This window comes from Erigeron canadensis, chromosome 3, assembly GCF_010389155.1.
Source record: "Erigeron canadensis isolate Cc75 chromosome 3, C_canadensis_v1, whole genome shotgun sequence".
Taxonomy (NCBI): Eukaryota; Viridiplantae; Streptophyta; class Magnoliopsida; order Asterales; family Asteraceae; genus Erigeron; species Erigeron canadensis.
Window position 1 is genome coordinate 46,060,143 of NC_057763.1, and position 16,562 is coordinate 46,076,704.

General features: G+C 33.2%; 2 protein-coding genes across 2 annotated transcripts; both read right to left on the bottom strand.

The window, feature by feature from the left end:
* Positions 1 to 1,901: 1,901 nt before the first annotated feature.
* LOC122594378 (probable disease resistance protein At5g45490) lies at positions 1,902 to 3,521 on the bottom strand. Its single transcript, XM_043766844.1, has one exon. The coding sequence runs from the start codon at positions 3,467 to 3,469 to the stop codon at positions 2,210 to 2,212; it is 1,260 nt and encodes a 419-aa protein (XP_043622779.1). The 5' UTR covers positions 3,470 to 3,521; the 3' UTR covers positions 1,902 to 2,209.
* Positions 3,522 to 4,410: 889 nt separating this feature from the next.
* On the bottom strand, positions 4,411 to 5,481 carry LOC122592243 (uncharacterized protein ECU03_1610-like). The gene is made up of 3 exons (XM_043764436.1): positions 5,344 to 5,481; positions 5,025 to 5,064; positions 4,411 to 4,946 (listed from the first exon to the last, which is right to left on the bottom strand). Exons 1-3 carry the CDS (start codon positions 5,479 to 5,481, stop codon positions 4,411 to 4,413), a joined length of 714 nt encoding a protein of 237 aa, XP_043620371.1.
* Positions 5,482 to 16,562: the final 11,081 nt, after the last annotated feature.

The window sequence follows — 16,562 nt, forward strand, 5'->3', positions numbered from 1 at the left end:
ACTATACACTGTTTATCAGATATAAAGCATTTTAATAACTGTATTCCGTATCTGTTATACTAGTAAACATTTTATTATTATTATTATAATTATAATTAGTATAAATACTACAACAAAAATGTCAATTGCTCACATTTATTTCATCGTATTTCTAAAAAGTGTGAAAAAATATGTTAATTTATTTCATTGCATTTTGTTTAAAAAAAATTCACATTTAAAAGTGTGAAAAAAATTCAAAAATTATACTTTTTTTCACAAATATAAATGTATAAACAAAATATTCACACTTAAAAGTATGAACAAATGTCAAACATTTTCACACTTAAAAGTGTAAGTAATTTGTGACACCAAAATTCCCCACACAAGAGAAAGTGCGAGGAATTTGAGTGTGACAAATTAGCTCTCACACTTTTAAGTGTGAACAGTTATATATTATTTTTACACATTTTAAAATGTGAACATTTTGTTTATATATATATAATTGTGAAAAGAGTTTGATTCTTTAACTTTATTCACACTTTTAAATGTGAGTTTTTTTCAAACATTTATAAGTGTGAATAAATTAACAATTTTTTAAACATTTTTAAAAAGTGCGAAAAAAATGGGTGTTAAAAAGTAAAATATTTGTTGTACTGAAATAAATAAAGGATAATGACCTGTGAGTGTAGCTAACTAAGCCAAAATGTCTATGTAATGTAACCACCTTTAAAGTCATCTATGTAATGCAACGAAAAACGTATTTGTGTCTATGTGATGTATGTAACCGGCTAATCTATAAGTTACCAATCATCAAAAGGTTAAAACATGGTTTATTTCATATAATTAAAAAAAAAAACTCAACAACTTGATTAACCATGGCTAAACTGGTTTTATTTCCTCCTATTGCAGCTAGAAGGTGAACGTAATAAAGGGAATATCTACATCATATCTATATCTCTGGTAAAGTGTATATCTATATCATCATCATCGATTCATCCATTCACACAAAATATATATCTTCCGTTAAAGAAATATAATACTCTAGTATTCCATTCATCCTTCCATTCTCACTAAATCAAATATATATATATATATATACACATATCAGAATGACAATAAATCTGAAAGATGAGAGTGAGGTGGTGGTGCAAGTGATTACCGATAGTAGTGGCGGTGCGTGGTGGTGCCTCGTGAAGAGGCAAAACAATTGCTGCTGTTGCTTCTTGTTTTATAAACCTCGCAGCCACCAACAAAAATTGTCGCTGGAATTACGGTGGGGGAGATCTATAGGTGTGTATGTATAGATCTATATGTATATAAATCATAATATGTATAGATCTATATGTATATATATTAATAGGAATATGTATAGGTCTATGGCCAGATTTTTCTTACAGTGATGAGGGGGCTGCTGCTCTTGGGATGGTCTGTAATCTGGATTTTAGATAGAAAGACAACATACACACTCTAAAATTGTGGATACATACATACCATTTATCCTCTAAACTAAGACTGGCTTGTGTATCTAAAGGTGTCTTTAGAAGGGTTCGACCTGATTCTGCTTCAACGACCCACTTCTCAAATTCCATTACAAGTGAAGCAGCAATATCTTGCATCATTGTTTGCAAGTGAAATTCCTGAGCACGCTGATTCGAAGGAAGAAATAAAACCAGTTTAGCCATGGTTAATCAAGTAGTTGAGTTTTTTTTTTTTTTTTCATTTTATATGAAATAAATCATGTTTTAACCTTTTGATGACCGGTAACCTATAGAGTAGCCGGTTACATTCATCACATAGATACAAATACGTTTTTCGTTGCATTGCATAGACGACTTTAAAGATGATTACATTTCATAGACATTTTTGCTTAGTTAGCTACACTCACATGTCATTATCCCAATAAATAACAATAGCGCGCTTACATATATTAGATTCATGACCACTAAAAAGCAAACCAATAATACAACTATTTTGATTATTCTGTATTCATTAAACAGAGAAAACACACAAAAAGAAAAACCGTATGGTAATTAAGCCTCCGTTTATATCCATCTGATAAATTGGATCTAGTTGAAGGCTGATCATTATTCCTCTGTACTAAGTGGGTTTTGCTAATAAACCCCAGCCCGAACACGCCATGACGTCTTTAGTCAAGCCGCGTCACACCACCATCAGTAGCAGGAGTTATACTCTCATGACCTCCACCAGCAACTGTTGTCGTTGGTGGCGGTCAGTGCTTAACGGGGAGACCTTCCCGGGCAATTTTAGCAAGCAATGTAGCAGCCAAAGGAATGCCATCACATTTTTTCAATATCTCTTTTTTCAAACGTGTCAGATCCTCAGGGAATTCCCTCTCATCTTCATCATATCCTTTCACATTGTCTTTAAATATCTCATCAATGATTGCGTCCGTTTGCCGCTTCATAACCGTCAAACTAGCTTCTTTCCCGAGCATCCTTTTCAGTAAATTTTGCGAACGGCTTGAACAAATAATCGTCCCGCCACACCCTTTTGGCAATGCATATGCCAACTCATGTCCCCAGTTCTCATCCATTTTTTCTTTTTGTGTCAAGTGCGAAAAGAACTTGTCATCTTTGATGTCACACCACGCGTCATCAAGAACCAACAGATATCGCCTTCCGGTAAGCTGCAACCTTAGTAACAGAATCAGCCGCTTTAGCCCGTCGGTTCCCTTTTCCGCATTTTCAATGATTTTGTCTTCAACTCCTAAACACTTCAAGATCCTTGCAACAACTTCTTCTTTGTATTCGACTCTGTCTTTAGGCTGCCTAGACAGACAAACCCATATCCTTGGACAAAAGTGTTTCCTTACTGACTCGAGGTTGAAAATTTGCTGACAAAGTGTTGTTTTGCCTATACCGGCTACACCCGTGATCCCAAACACTTTGAATGGCTCGTCAAGATTTCTCATAACAAGGTCCCTCTCCATTGCCATGACAAGATGGTCAAGACCATGAACTTTCCTTGGTCCATATCTTGAACTCCATCTATAAACATCGCCTTTGTGTCTTTCGAAAATAGGATGCCTCCTCCGTTCTTCTTCCTCCTCATCATCAAGAACAATACTACGAGGACGCTGAGTTACAGATCCTTCTGAGTGGTCACCAGAAAGATCTTTCCTCATTTTCTTCAAGTTTTTCTTGATGTTTTCATCACTTTTGTTAATATCTTGACCGCCTGCAGGCGCGGACTTAATGGGTGAGGTTGCTGCAAGGTTTTTGGTCATTTGCCATTCTGTGAACAAGTTGTTGAGGTAATAAAGATTTTCTCTTCTTAAACTTGGCCATTCTTTTGCAACTAATTTTGGGTTATCGTTGGTTTTCTTTCTGAGAATGTCGAGCACACCCTTGATTTCTTTGATCACTGGATCGGTTTGCTCTACTCGAGCACCTTGATTTTCAATCTCATGACTGATCCTGCGAATAAGATGTTGCTCAATCTCATCATCTTCATCATTCTCATGAGCCATTTCTCTTTTTTGACACTCTAGCTAGCTATATGCTTTCTATCTTGAGGGTTAATGAGACTTGATTGGAGATTAATGAAGGAGCTTGATTGCATGCGTTAAAAAAGAGTTGAGATTCCTTCCTTGCTGAATTTAAAAGGAAAATACAACTTTGGAATACCTTTTCTCCTTGTGAAGATATATAAGTATGTCCTTTAATTTATTCATTCAAAAATAAACTTCTTTGTTAAGTGTTCCTTAAAAGACTTTGGGATAAAATAAATTTTTGTTCTTTTTTAGTCAACATTTACAAGAGATACAAATACATCAAGGCATTTAATCTTAACATATAATCTTATGATAGACCACTATCGATTGCACCTAGCTAGCTAATTAATTAGCTTCATTCCGGGTAAGTGAAGTTAAGATCTATATATATAAGCTTGCATCAACGTTTAACATCTAATCTTATATTTAATAGACGACTATCGTTTAGTCATCTGCTGCTCCTGCTGGATTATCAAAGGCATCATCCATTCCTCCCCCTTTAGTTTCGATTCATCGGTCCAAACAAAGGCCCGTTAAGTTCGAGCCCATTTAGATAGTTGCTGAACATATGTCATTCCTTTAAAAGCCCAGTCGTCATTGCCTAATTGATATGATTCATTTTCAAACAAGTGAACAACATCATGTAGGAATTCATCACAAACAAGTGAACAACATCATCGAATTGACCATGATTCATTTTCAAAGTGCAACAACAACGTAAACTTCAAATTTCAACATAAATAACATCATCTTGGACGATTGATTATTATTCAACCACACATATGTATATATAGCCAAAGACCGATCGACCAAAAGGCTAAAACATACCAACTTCGATCACGTGTCCAAGACTTAAAAACCACCCAATATAATTGGGGGAAAAAAACATTATCAACGAACTAGATAGATATATATAACTAGTAATCCTTCTTTTCATGATCAAGATTACCAACTTTCCTCCTCAACTCTTTCACATCTTCATCCATTACCTTCGGTTTGCGGGTTCGGTCATCACGACCCCAATCATCCTCGTCATCCGAGGACGTCCCAACAACCGTTTCCTTGATCTTTTGTGACGTTCCCTTGGCTGCATCCCACGCACCAGCCACCGTCTGTTTCGTCTTGTCAGCCACGGCTCCAGCAGCATCCATAGTCTTGTCTTTAGCCGCTTTCGCCATCTCAGCCACTTTACTTCTCCCTTCTTCCGCTTTATCCGCGGCCCTAGCCGCTGTCTCTTCAGCACTCTCCTTCATATCTTGACTCTTATCTTTGACTTTTTCTTTCATGTCACCAGCCCTATCCGCAGCTTTTGAAGCCACATCCTTTGCTTTGTCTTTCATGTCACCGGCTTTATCGGCGGCCCGTCCTGCCATGTCTTTAGTTTTATGTTTCATATCCGTGGCACTTCCTTTCATGTCGTCCATAGCGTTATCCTTCATTTCTCCAGCACCTTGTTTCATTCGTTCTTTTCCTTGTTCCATTTTGTTCATCGCATCTCGCCTCGTCTCGTAACCAGCTGCATCGTCTCCATTATTGTACCCATGGCTGCTTTCTTCACTTGCATGCTTTCCCTGCATGCATATGTATATATTATACTCATTTGAAGACATTGTTTAAATGAAGCATCTACATATATATTGATCGATGTGTCCATGCATGATTAAGTTGCAAGATCATCAAATTCTAGTACGTGTTAAAACTAATTAATTAAATGACAATCATCCAATAAAAACATATACTTAAAATCTCATGCGCTCACCCACCTGCTCAATTGAAAGTTACCACTTTTTTTAAAATGCCTTAATTAAAACTATATATATATACATAATTAGTGATAATTAACTAATTACCTGAGAATGTTTGGAGGCGGAAGTGAAGCAAACCCTGGAAGCTTTTTGAGGGAAAGAAAGAGAAGTGAAACGAGGAACACTGGTTGCTAGCTTTGAGATGTTGAACATTGTTGTTCTTGTAAAATGCATTGCTGCCATTGTTTAACTAACTTGACCGACCTTCAACTTTTGAATATATATTAATTCTAGTTTGTTTTCCTTAATTGGTTTGTGTTTTTCTTGATGAATAATTGAATGCCTTCTTTTTTCTTTTTTTTTCCTTGTGTGTATGTTGTGATGTTTATCTGTTTAATTGCAAGTGTTGGTTATGAGGAGGTTTTTATTATAAGGTGGACGAATTTAGAGGAGATCGAAGCTAGGTGGCAGCTTGAATGTGCCTACACGTGGTGATGTGTTTGATACGTGTAGAAGAAAGGTTTTTAGGATTTTCCATGCTTCATCACTTATCCCCTTTTCTCATAAAGAATTAATTCCACGTACCGTTCGATCGTTTCAAAGATATATTATTAAATTTGTAGAAATTCAGATTCATAAATTTTAATTTAAAAAACTATTCTGATTTTTTAGGAGTAAATAATTTTATGTAGTTTGTCTATCATCTAGTAAAAAAAGTAAGAAAATACCATTGCATTTTACAAAGGGTGCTACCTCAAGGTCAAGCCTACATACATCATAATTTGGGACCTGATCGAGTTCGCCCGGCCCCGGCCGGCCTAACTTCCAGGTTAAATACTTGAATGGAACTAAATCCAACAGACACTCAAAAGCTAGTACCCGACCAAAACTATAAATTGCTATAGATTCTAGAAAAGCAAAAATATGTAAGGCCAGATCCCATTTGATATCTGCCTTTTAATGTCTTTGATTTGTGCTTTGGGCCATCAAAATTTGAGACTAATGCATATTTTTTCCGGTGCTTGAGCTAAGGTTGTAATCGGGCAAAGTTAGGTCGATATAGTGTGAGGCTCGAGCACGACTAGATTACTAGACTAGAAGTTCGAATCTAGCCGGACTCAGGATTTATTACATACTCGAGAGTCAAGAAGCTTTTTTTTGTTTTCTAATTTAGTGCCAACCGAGCTTTTCAAGTACAATTAATTAATTGATACTTTTGAGATTGGGTTAACTCAACTTAAATAAGGTGCTAAACTAAATACTAATATGCGCTCGAAAATTTTGATCTCGACATGACTCTTTTTAACTCATATTGATACTTGAGCTTGACTGTATTCGGTTGTAAAAATGTTTTCCAATATGTATATGATATTCAAGTATAAAACTGAAGAATAACACAAGCTCACTAAGACTTGCAAGCTTTTAGAGCCGGGTATGCTAGGTCTCGACTCGAAAGTCTATTGAGTTGCTTGAGTACGTCCCAGTCAATTTCGAAAGTCTATCGAGTCAGTGAGAAGCTTATTAGTAAAGGTTTTCAAAAGATGAATAGGCGGCCGCTGGTTTTATTACGAGGACACGATTTTCCAGATCTTTAAAGTATTTAACCAAAAATATAATTAGTATAATAAAATAATTTTGAAATTTACTCGTTGAAGATTTTACTTAAAAAATAGAAATATGAAATATATGATAAAATTAAATTTAGAGGTTAATTTTTAATATATTAAGTATTATTTCTATGTGTATAATAAACCATTATTGCAACTTTTGAAATGGTCACTATCATTTTTAGAAAATAATAATTTATGTAAGGTTCGTCACCCTTCAAAACCAAAACGTAGGTTAGGTACTCCCGTAATTTAGTGGTAAAATCTCTAAGGGCTTTTACATGGTGACTTTTTGTTTCGTGGGTTTTATGGTGACGCTGAAACTCGTCCATATTCAATGACAAGAAGCCCAATAAATTAAAGACCTTCATCTTGGGCTTCACGCCCACTCTTGGTTGGATTAAGTGTAAAACAAAATATTATTCTTTCACTTGGTTGCTTTGGTTACGTAATCCATTAATCCTAGTTCAGTTTAGAGTTTAGACAATGTAAAATTTTTACTGTCGTTTACAACTCATTATGCAAGGAAGCATAATTTATAAATAAAAGAAATATTTTTTCAAAGGCTTCGGTATGTGCTATATTAATTTACAAACGTGTGTTAGTTGATTTGTATTAAAACCATAAATATAAAATTTTTTATGGAACAAATTTTGCTTTTATTTATGTATTTTTTTTTATCATATGAAAAACCAATAACAAACCCTAAACCCTAAACCCATAAATACATAAAAAGTCATAGTCTATCATTAGTCTATGTATATAAACAGAAAATAACTATAGAATAAATAAAATAATCAAACTATCTACAAATCACAAAAAGAAACTAAGAAGACGAACTACTTTACCTCGATTGAACACTATGCTACTTTAATAGAAACATCCAGATATTATATCATAGTAAACGTAATTTGATCCAATAAATTCCGATTCTTAATTGTAGTTATAAAATAACTCAACTACGTGATATATTATTTAATGATACATTATTATATGGTAAGTAATAGAATTAAAAATTAATACTCCGTAGTAAATATGGATATATTGATAATCATACAACATATATATAAAATTACAAATATTACTTAACAAACCAAATTGACACATGTCGATTAATAAATGTGCCACGTGTTGTATCAATAATACCTTAATTCTGTTTTAATATATTGATAAATATTAATTATTATTATTATATTATGTAGTCAATAAAGCAAATTAATATTATATTATTACTATTATATTGCTCTTTATTATTATCATATGGTTGGTTATTGTAAATAATATATTAATTTAAGATAAATAAGACAATATTTCACTACAAACAATATTGTATTTGTTCACATTTTTAGGTGAGTGTGAACAAATTAAAAATTTTGTCACGCTTTTTAGTGTGTAGAAATATATTAAATTAAAAGTGTATGGAAATTTATCCACACTAAAAAGTGTGAATAAATAAAAGTTCACACTTTTTAGTGTGAACTTTCATAGTTATTTTGTCACACCTTATTTGTTCACGGTAATTTTTTTAGTTACCGTGGACAAATGGAGTGTGACAAAATAATTATGAAAGTTCACACTAAAAAGTGTGAACTTTTATTTCTACACACTGTTTAGTGTGGAGAAATTCCACACACTTTTAATTCAATATATTTATGCACACTAAAAAGTGTGGCAAAATTTTTAATTTGTTCACATTCACCTAAAAATGTGAACAAATGCAATATGATTTGTAGTGTTTTGACTCTTAGATAATGATAAATTTGATGCATGATTTTTTCATGAAAAGAAACGTATTATTTTATTTGTTTTATATGTTTTAATTAATACTTGTTTTTTTTTACCTATAACTTACATACTGTAAGATCTCGATCATCAATTTAAAATTATAAAGTACTTAATTTCACGCCTTTCAATGTAAAATAACGCGAAGGGATAACAGAATATAATGTAACCAACGTAACTATGATTAAATAGTCATGTAGTATAATAACTTATAAGATTGTTTAATTAGTATAAAAAGTTATAAAATATAAATGGACCATTGAACAAAATAAAAATATAGGTCCTTGTATCGATTGAACTAGATAAAAAGGTCTTAACATATTCTAAGCAAAAATGTTTAGTTTTCTATATTAGGTTATCTCCAATGCTAAAGACGTCATTAAACGCTCTTGAACTGCCACATCATATCCTTACAAATCCTTATATATATATATATATATCCTTATACATCCTTGTAAATCCTTTAAATCTTATAATTTTATCTCCAATCATACAAACATCCTTACATATATTTTCTCCCTACAACTAAAAACAAAAATATATCAAGTAAGGACAAGTGAGGGAAAAGCATTCTTAAAAAAATTCTTAGTTTGGACAAGCTTTAACGACAAAGGATATCCAAGGGTGCCTAAAAACACCCCATTAGAGATAACCTTAATTAAACAAACTCACAAAGTCACAAATTACTATACAACATACACATTTGATTTTAATTGATTACACTCCAATATCTTTATTCTTATCAAGAATTACAAAATTCATCTTTTTGTGTTATGTTTCGTCGACATATATACACCAATAATAGATTAATACCTTGGTCGACATACATTGCATGGATATGAGCACATGATCTAATGAGTCACGACCTCGATTCTAGTATCTTGTGTGGGGCCATTTAACGTGACATAAATTTTTTTGTTCACCATGCAAATTTATTTTAAGTTGTATATTATATAGAGTATCAAACAAAAACTTGTTAACGTTTAGTGTCGACATATATATGACTTTCCCAAATAAATTATATTATACTCCAAAAGTGAGATTTTTGTGGTCGATATTGACTTAAATCAAAAGGCCTCATCGATTTTGCTGCATGGATACATATACAAACGTAACTATGCATGTGTGTATATATATAGAGACGTACCATGCACCTTATAGAATAACCATAGCTGCTTCCCTTACTTATTATTATTAGCTTAATTACTTTCACATTTTCTTGAAAACTTTAATAGCCATGGCAGACAAAATAACAGCAGGAGCCGGACAAATCTTTGATGGTGTGAAGACAGGGGCTATAGATATCAAAGACAAAGCGTTTGGTGTGTTTGGACAAGCCTCAGATCAAACAGTTGACACGAAAGATAAAGCGGTTAAAGGTGCTCAGGGGGCTGCCACTACGGCGGGGGAAAAAACTGAAGAAGGAAAGAAGAATACGGTGAACATGGCGACGCAGGTGAAAGACAAATCCATGGATGCTGCCGGGACAGCCATGGAGTCGACCGAGAAGACGGTGTCTGGTGCATGGAATGCCACCAAAGGGGCTGTCACAAAATAACAATTTAAGTTAATTATTATCAGTTATGACTAGCTAGCTATTTCCTGATTATCAGTTACTGTATGTTGTTTGAAATGTACGTACCATTATGCTATGTTCAATGGTGTATAACATTTGAGTTAATTTGTGTTAATTGATTATATTCATCATGCAAGATTTTATTTTTCTCCATGGAATATAATCGATCGGTAATTATATAAACAAAAGGAAAAAGTTCATTTTAACAAATAACTAAAAATGAAAATAAATTTAATAAAGATCGACATTTTAATTAGATATAGAAAAGATATCCAATATAAAATACCATCGTCGACATACATGGCATTTTATGACCACAAGATTTTATTATAACCTCGAGTCAAGGGTCTTGTGGGGCCATTTAACTTCACCCAATTTAATATACAAATAATTAGTATATCTAAATCAGCAAAAACTTTAATTTTAACGTTGTAAATACCGAGACTCGTCGACATATATGTAACTTTCCTAATCATCAATTACACGCCAAAAGTAAGTCGCATGTGGTCGACATTAATTTGATTCAATTCAAAGAGTATATATCATTAATTTTTTAATATCAACCATAGATATATAGATGTACGTATTCACCTCGATCGCTAGCTTATATATAAGACGAGACGTATATGCCTGCTTAATTATCTTATATACTTAGCAGCTTCTTCAATTCATTGGCCTCTACTACTTGAAAAGTTTCATCATAATATATATATATATATATCGATCAGCAGCTAGAGTCATATATATGGCGGACAAAATAACAAAAGGTGCGGGACAAATGGTTGAGGGTGTGAAAGCAGGAGCGATAGGTATCAAAGACCAAGCGTTCAAAGGTGTTCAAGATGCTACAAATATGGTGGGGGGTTATATGGAAGGAGGAAGGAAGAATACAGTGAACGTGGCGACGGGGGTGAAAGACAAATCTATGGATGTTGCCGGAAGTGCCATGGAGACGACCGAGAAGACCGTGTCTGGTGGATGGAACGCCACCAAAGGGGCCGTCACCAAAAAATAAGCTACCTATGATCATATCACCGGTCGATCACTACTTTAATTTCAATTCTGTCGATCTGTATGTGCTTGCAGTGTGATCTACTATGCTATATTCATTAAATTGGTGTATAACATTTGGTTTTTGTGTTATTTGATTCATACAAGATTTATTCATTAATAATTGTGTGATATAATATAATATGCTTGTGTGATGTAATATGCTATATTCATTAAATTGGTGTATAACCTTTGGTTTTTGTACGTGTTATTTGATTTTGATCTTTAGTTTTGATATCTAAAAGCCGGTCAATATATAGTCAGAACTGGTTGATGAGTTTAGTTTGGATTTTGACCGAATTTTTCAGATTGGATTTTCAGTTGTACATGAAAAATCAGACAGATCAAATTCAACCGATCCAAAAAATTATACAATGGTGTTTGTAATTTTATCTTAACTAGTACTCGTATATAATTAACCCCGCTGTAAGAATCGTTTAAAAGTAATAATTAGAAAAAACATATATATAAATAAAACATTTAGCATTTTTTGAAAGGGGGACATCCTTCAAGTTTCAAATTACAAAAATAATGACCATTGAATCAAAGATCAAAATTTAAGGATCATCTTTGAATTTTGATATTTGATTATAATTTAATGGTCAAGATCTCGAAACTTGAGGGAATCTCCTTCCTTTTTGACACATAAAAAAAGGGTTAAAAAGTAAAAACTAGCCTTTTTGTTAAAAAGCATGAGGCTATTAATCGGTGAAAAAAGTTTTTTTTTTTTCGTTTGAATTCAAAACAACTTTGTAAATAAAGAAAAAACATTAGTAAAAAAAACGAAAAAATTAATAGAAAAGAAAAACCGTTGCTGATGTCAACATGATGTCAAAACGACACTTTTAGAAGTATGAAAAAATGTGTTGTGTCGCATTGTGATTTAGCACGATCGCATTGCGATCTTGCGATTATTAAGAATCGCATTGCAATTTTGTTGAAATATTGCGATTTTTATGGCTATTTCGTGATATGCTAAATTTTTTTGGCTATTTTAGTATATTTGCAACAAAAATTGGTTATTATTGTTATTTTTCCAAAAAAAATTACGATTTAACAAGATCGCATTGCGATTTTACCAGATCACTACAATTGCAATCTTACGATTATTAAGAATCGCAATGCGATTTTGTCCCTCGTATTCCGATTTTGCTGAACTGTTGTGATTCTTATGACTACTATTTTGTGATATTCTAAAAAAGTTTATAGGAAATAAGTAGGTATCTTATAATTGCCACGTGACCTCAAGTCGATCAAGGCCTACGGCTGATTGGCTGTCGACATATGGTGGCCCGTTTACCTTTTCCTGTTAAACTTTAATTTCTTTTGATTTATTTGAACGGATACAAAAAGGCGGAGTAAAAATTTCGTAAAAATTCGAGATGATATTTTTGATTATCGACATAACTTTTGAAATCATATGCTCCATGTGTGAGTGTCTCGTGCGTGCACGTAGTCGATTTTATTGATTCGATATTCATATACAGACTTACGTACGTCCTTACATTATACGAATATATATATGTCATGCGCATATTATATATCCTAGCTAGCTCCCTATATATATTTGGACCTTTCATTCTAGTTTTTGTACAATTTATACAAATATTATTCATACAACAGAAGTATTTTAATTACCTTCATTATATTATTATTATCCATATATGGCTGCCTCACTTACATCCTCTGCTACCTTGTCCTCCTTTTCTATCGGCCGGTTGTCTCCTCTCCCAAATCATCATAGTCAACAATCACCCGCCTCGTTGTCCGTCTCAAAACCCCTCAAGTTCCGATCGATCAGGGCAATGGCTGCGGGAGAAGACAAAGTGAAAGGAGGTGCAGGAGAAATCTTGGATGGTATCAAAGAAAGTGCTGCAGATTCAAAAGGCAAAGTGAGTGAGATGGCTGGAAATGTGGCAGATGAAGCCAGTAAATTGAAAGCTAAATCAGATGAAAACGTTAACGAGACTGCGACCTTGATTGGGGATAAGATTGACGAAGGCATCAGTAATGCGGCCGAGATTGCCAAGGATGTGCAAGACAAGACTATCAGTGCTGCTGAAACCGTGGCGGAGAAGACTGAGAAGGCAGTGTCCGGTGCATGGGATGCCGCTAAAGGAATTGCCACCAAAGAATGATTATTAATTATCTTAATCATCATGAGAAAGATTGATTACTTTATATTTTGGCATCGATCCATTTTATAGGCCGGGGATTTTGTTTGATTTTAAATAGTTAATTAGACAAGGATCGATATATATAACATTCAATATTCATGTTCACATAATTAAATAGACAATTAAGGATGTGATATATATATTGAGGGAGATTCAACATGAGTTTTCCTTAAATCCATCTAACGTTATCTTTTTAAAGATTAATTTGATTGATCGTATATATAAATTATTTCTCAAATATCATATATAGTTGGTGCATTGTGGATATATAAGTACTTAAAATGTAGTACGTATAGATACATGGTGTTAAAAAGAGTAAATGACTAGCTTCTTGTGTGCAGTGCAATTAACTGTTCAAGGCTAGCTCTGCGTACATAATCAAGCTTTTTTTTTTTTGTTAAATAATAATAATACTCGTACGACTTTACGAGCATACGTATTAACTAATTAGTACAGTTAATTATTTTATAAAGTCGTTTTATTAGTTTGTTTTAATTGTAAACTAATCTCACATATGATTAATCGAAAAATCGCCATCCAATATGTGTAATTGTGTATCACGAGTCATAAAGATGTAATGTTTTTGTTGAGTCATGTACTCGTTGAAAAGACTCAAGTTACTCAACGTTGAATGTGTTAGCGACTCCTCAACGATTACTAATATCTTCAAAGTTAGAGATAAAATCGATGACTCATCTCCAAGTTTTGTATATCAAATATAGACAGAAAATGAAGATAAGAAGAATTGTCCCCCAAGGACATACACATATCAATCAACCTGTATAAAGACATGTGGTTCTTGTATCAAAATAGTACTTTGTAGCTTATCTTTCATACCCGATTTGAAAACAAACAAAATGAAGACAGAACAACCTGCATACCAGTCTTACACACCAATAGATTATCGACAACCCTCCTCTATGGGTTGTCTTGTGTTGCCTTTTCTCTCTCACTATATAAGGCAACATTTGATCTAGCCATTAGTTGGTTGGTGTGTTCCACATTGTTACACTTAGTGCGTATTTTACATTTGTTTTAAATTATTAAGTTTTCTGTGTGTCGAAAACTTAATAGATATTTCTCTTTTTCTTAAAACTTGACTGTGTATTTCTTATTTAGTCAATACAACATGTGATTAAACTTGTTTACTATATTATTCTTTATATTTAAAGTAATTTACATAATTAATTAGGGGTATATTCAACCAGCTTGCTTCAAATGATAGATAATAATCGATATAAATTACCATCAATCAAGTAGAGCATATATTAATTTATTGTGCTTATTCAAGTTCTTGAAAATGATTTGTGTTGATGTGTTCATGACTTCATTCATGGTAATGCATGGCTTCAGACATGTGGATATGTGACCAAATATTTCTCTCCATTTTGTTGTGTCCGGTTCGTGAAATGGAATATTGATATTGATTTTTGTTATATATGTCAAGGGTGTCATTTTTATATAGAAAATATGAATCTTTTTAAACATTAGCCTAAAAATCTTTTTAAAACATTATAAATGTAACATGTACATTTCACTAATTTTTTTTCCTAATTTTATCTTGTGATTTTTCACATGTTATCATTCTATTAATTAATTAAAATGATTTTTAGGCTAGCTAATAACTTAAAAGAATGGATATAATTTACAATCAAGTTGTGTCCCAAACGTGGAGTTCTACATGTTTTGAGACGGAAAAAAAAAATTAAAATTTGAAAATAATTTCTACGTACTTGTGTTTTGGGACAAACATGTACATGTAACATCTGAGTTGTTCCAATAAAAATTATAAACATAATTTAATTGATGCAGTATTATTTGTGTTTGTAATATGTTAACAAACGTATTATTACTCTTTATTTATATATATATATATATATATTCATATTCAATGATGAAATTTATACATTTTCAATTCTATTGAAAAGATAATAATAGCTAAAATATCGTACGCGTATACAAAGCATAAAATCTAGCATAACTAGAGTAATGGTATAATTTTCATATTATTGTTGCCACGTTACCTCGAGTCGATCAAGGCCTAATTAAGGCTGTCGACATGCGGTGGCCCGTTTACCGTTTCGGCTTTTCCTTCTTTCTTTTCTTTTTTATGAAATAAAACTGGTTAATTTGAACGGAGGACAAAAAAAGTAAAACCTTCGAGGTCGATGATATTTCTGTATATACGACTATTAATTTATCATCTTCTTATGATTTTTTGTAAAGTAACAGTTCATGATATTTTTGATTATCGACATAATTTATGTAATCATATGCTCCACGTGAATGTCGCGTACGTGTACGTACTCGATTTTTTTTATTCGATCGCATAGTAGACTTAACGTCCATACATAAGATATCCTGGCCATGCGCATATCCTAGCTCTTTATATATATATTTGGACCTTCATTCTAGTTTTTGTACAAATATACAATTATTCTACACAACATTATTCATACAACAGAAGTATTTTACCTTCATTATTCATAACAATCTATCTCCTCCATGGCTGCCTCACTTACGTCCTCCGCTGCCCTTTCTATCGGCCGGTTATCTGCTCTCCCAAACCATCTAATTATTCAACAATCGCCCGCCTCGTTGTGCGTCTCAAAACCACTCAAATTCCGATCAATCAAGGCAATGGCTGCGGGAGAAGACAAAGTGAAAGGAGGTGTAGGAGAAATCTTTGATGGTATCAAAGAAAGCGCAACAGATTTGAAAAGCAAAGTTAGCGAGATGTCTGGCAAAGCTGCAGATGAAGCCAGTGAATTGAAAGCTAAGCAAGACAAAGATACTAAAGAGACCGCGGACTTGATTGCGGGTAAGATTGATGAGGGCAACAGTAGTGCGGCCGAGGTGGCCAAGGATATCCAGGACAAGAGCATTGGTGCCGCAGAAACAGTGGCGGAGAAGACTGAGAAGGCGGTGTCCGATGTATGGGATGCCGCTAAAGGAATCGCCACCAAAGAATAGAGGATCAGATCGATCTTCATCATGAGATCGAAGAAAAATTCCTAGTTTACTTACTCTTATGTTTTGCAATAATCCATTTTATAGGGGATTGTTTTAATGAAATTAATTAATTAAGCCGGTATGTTATAGAATACATTTCGATTACGTTTTGAAGTGATT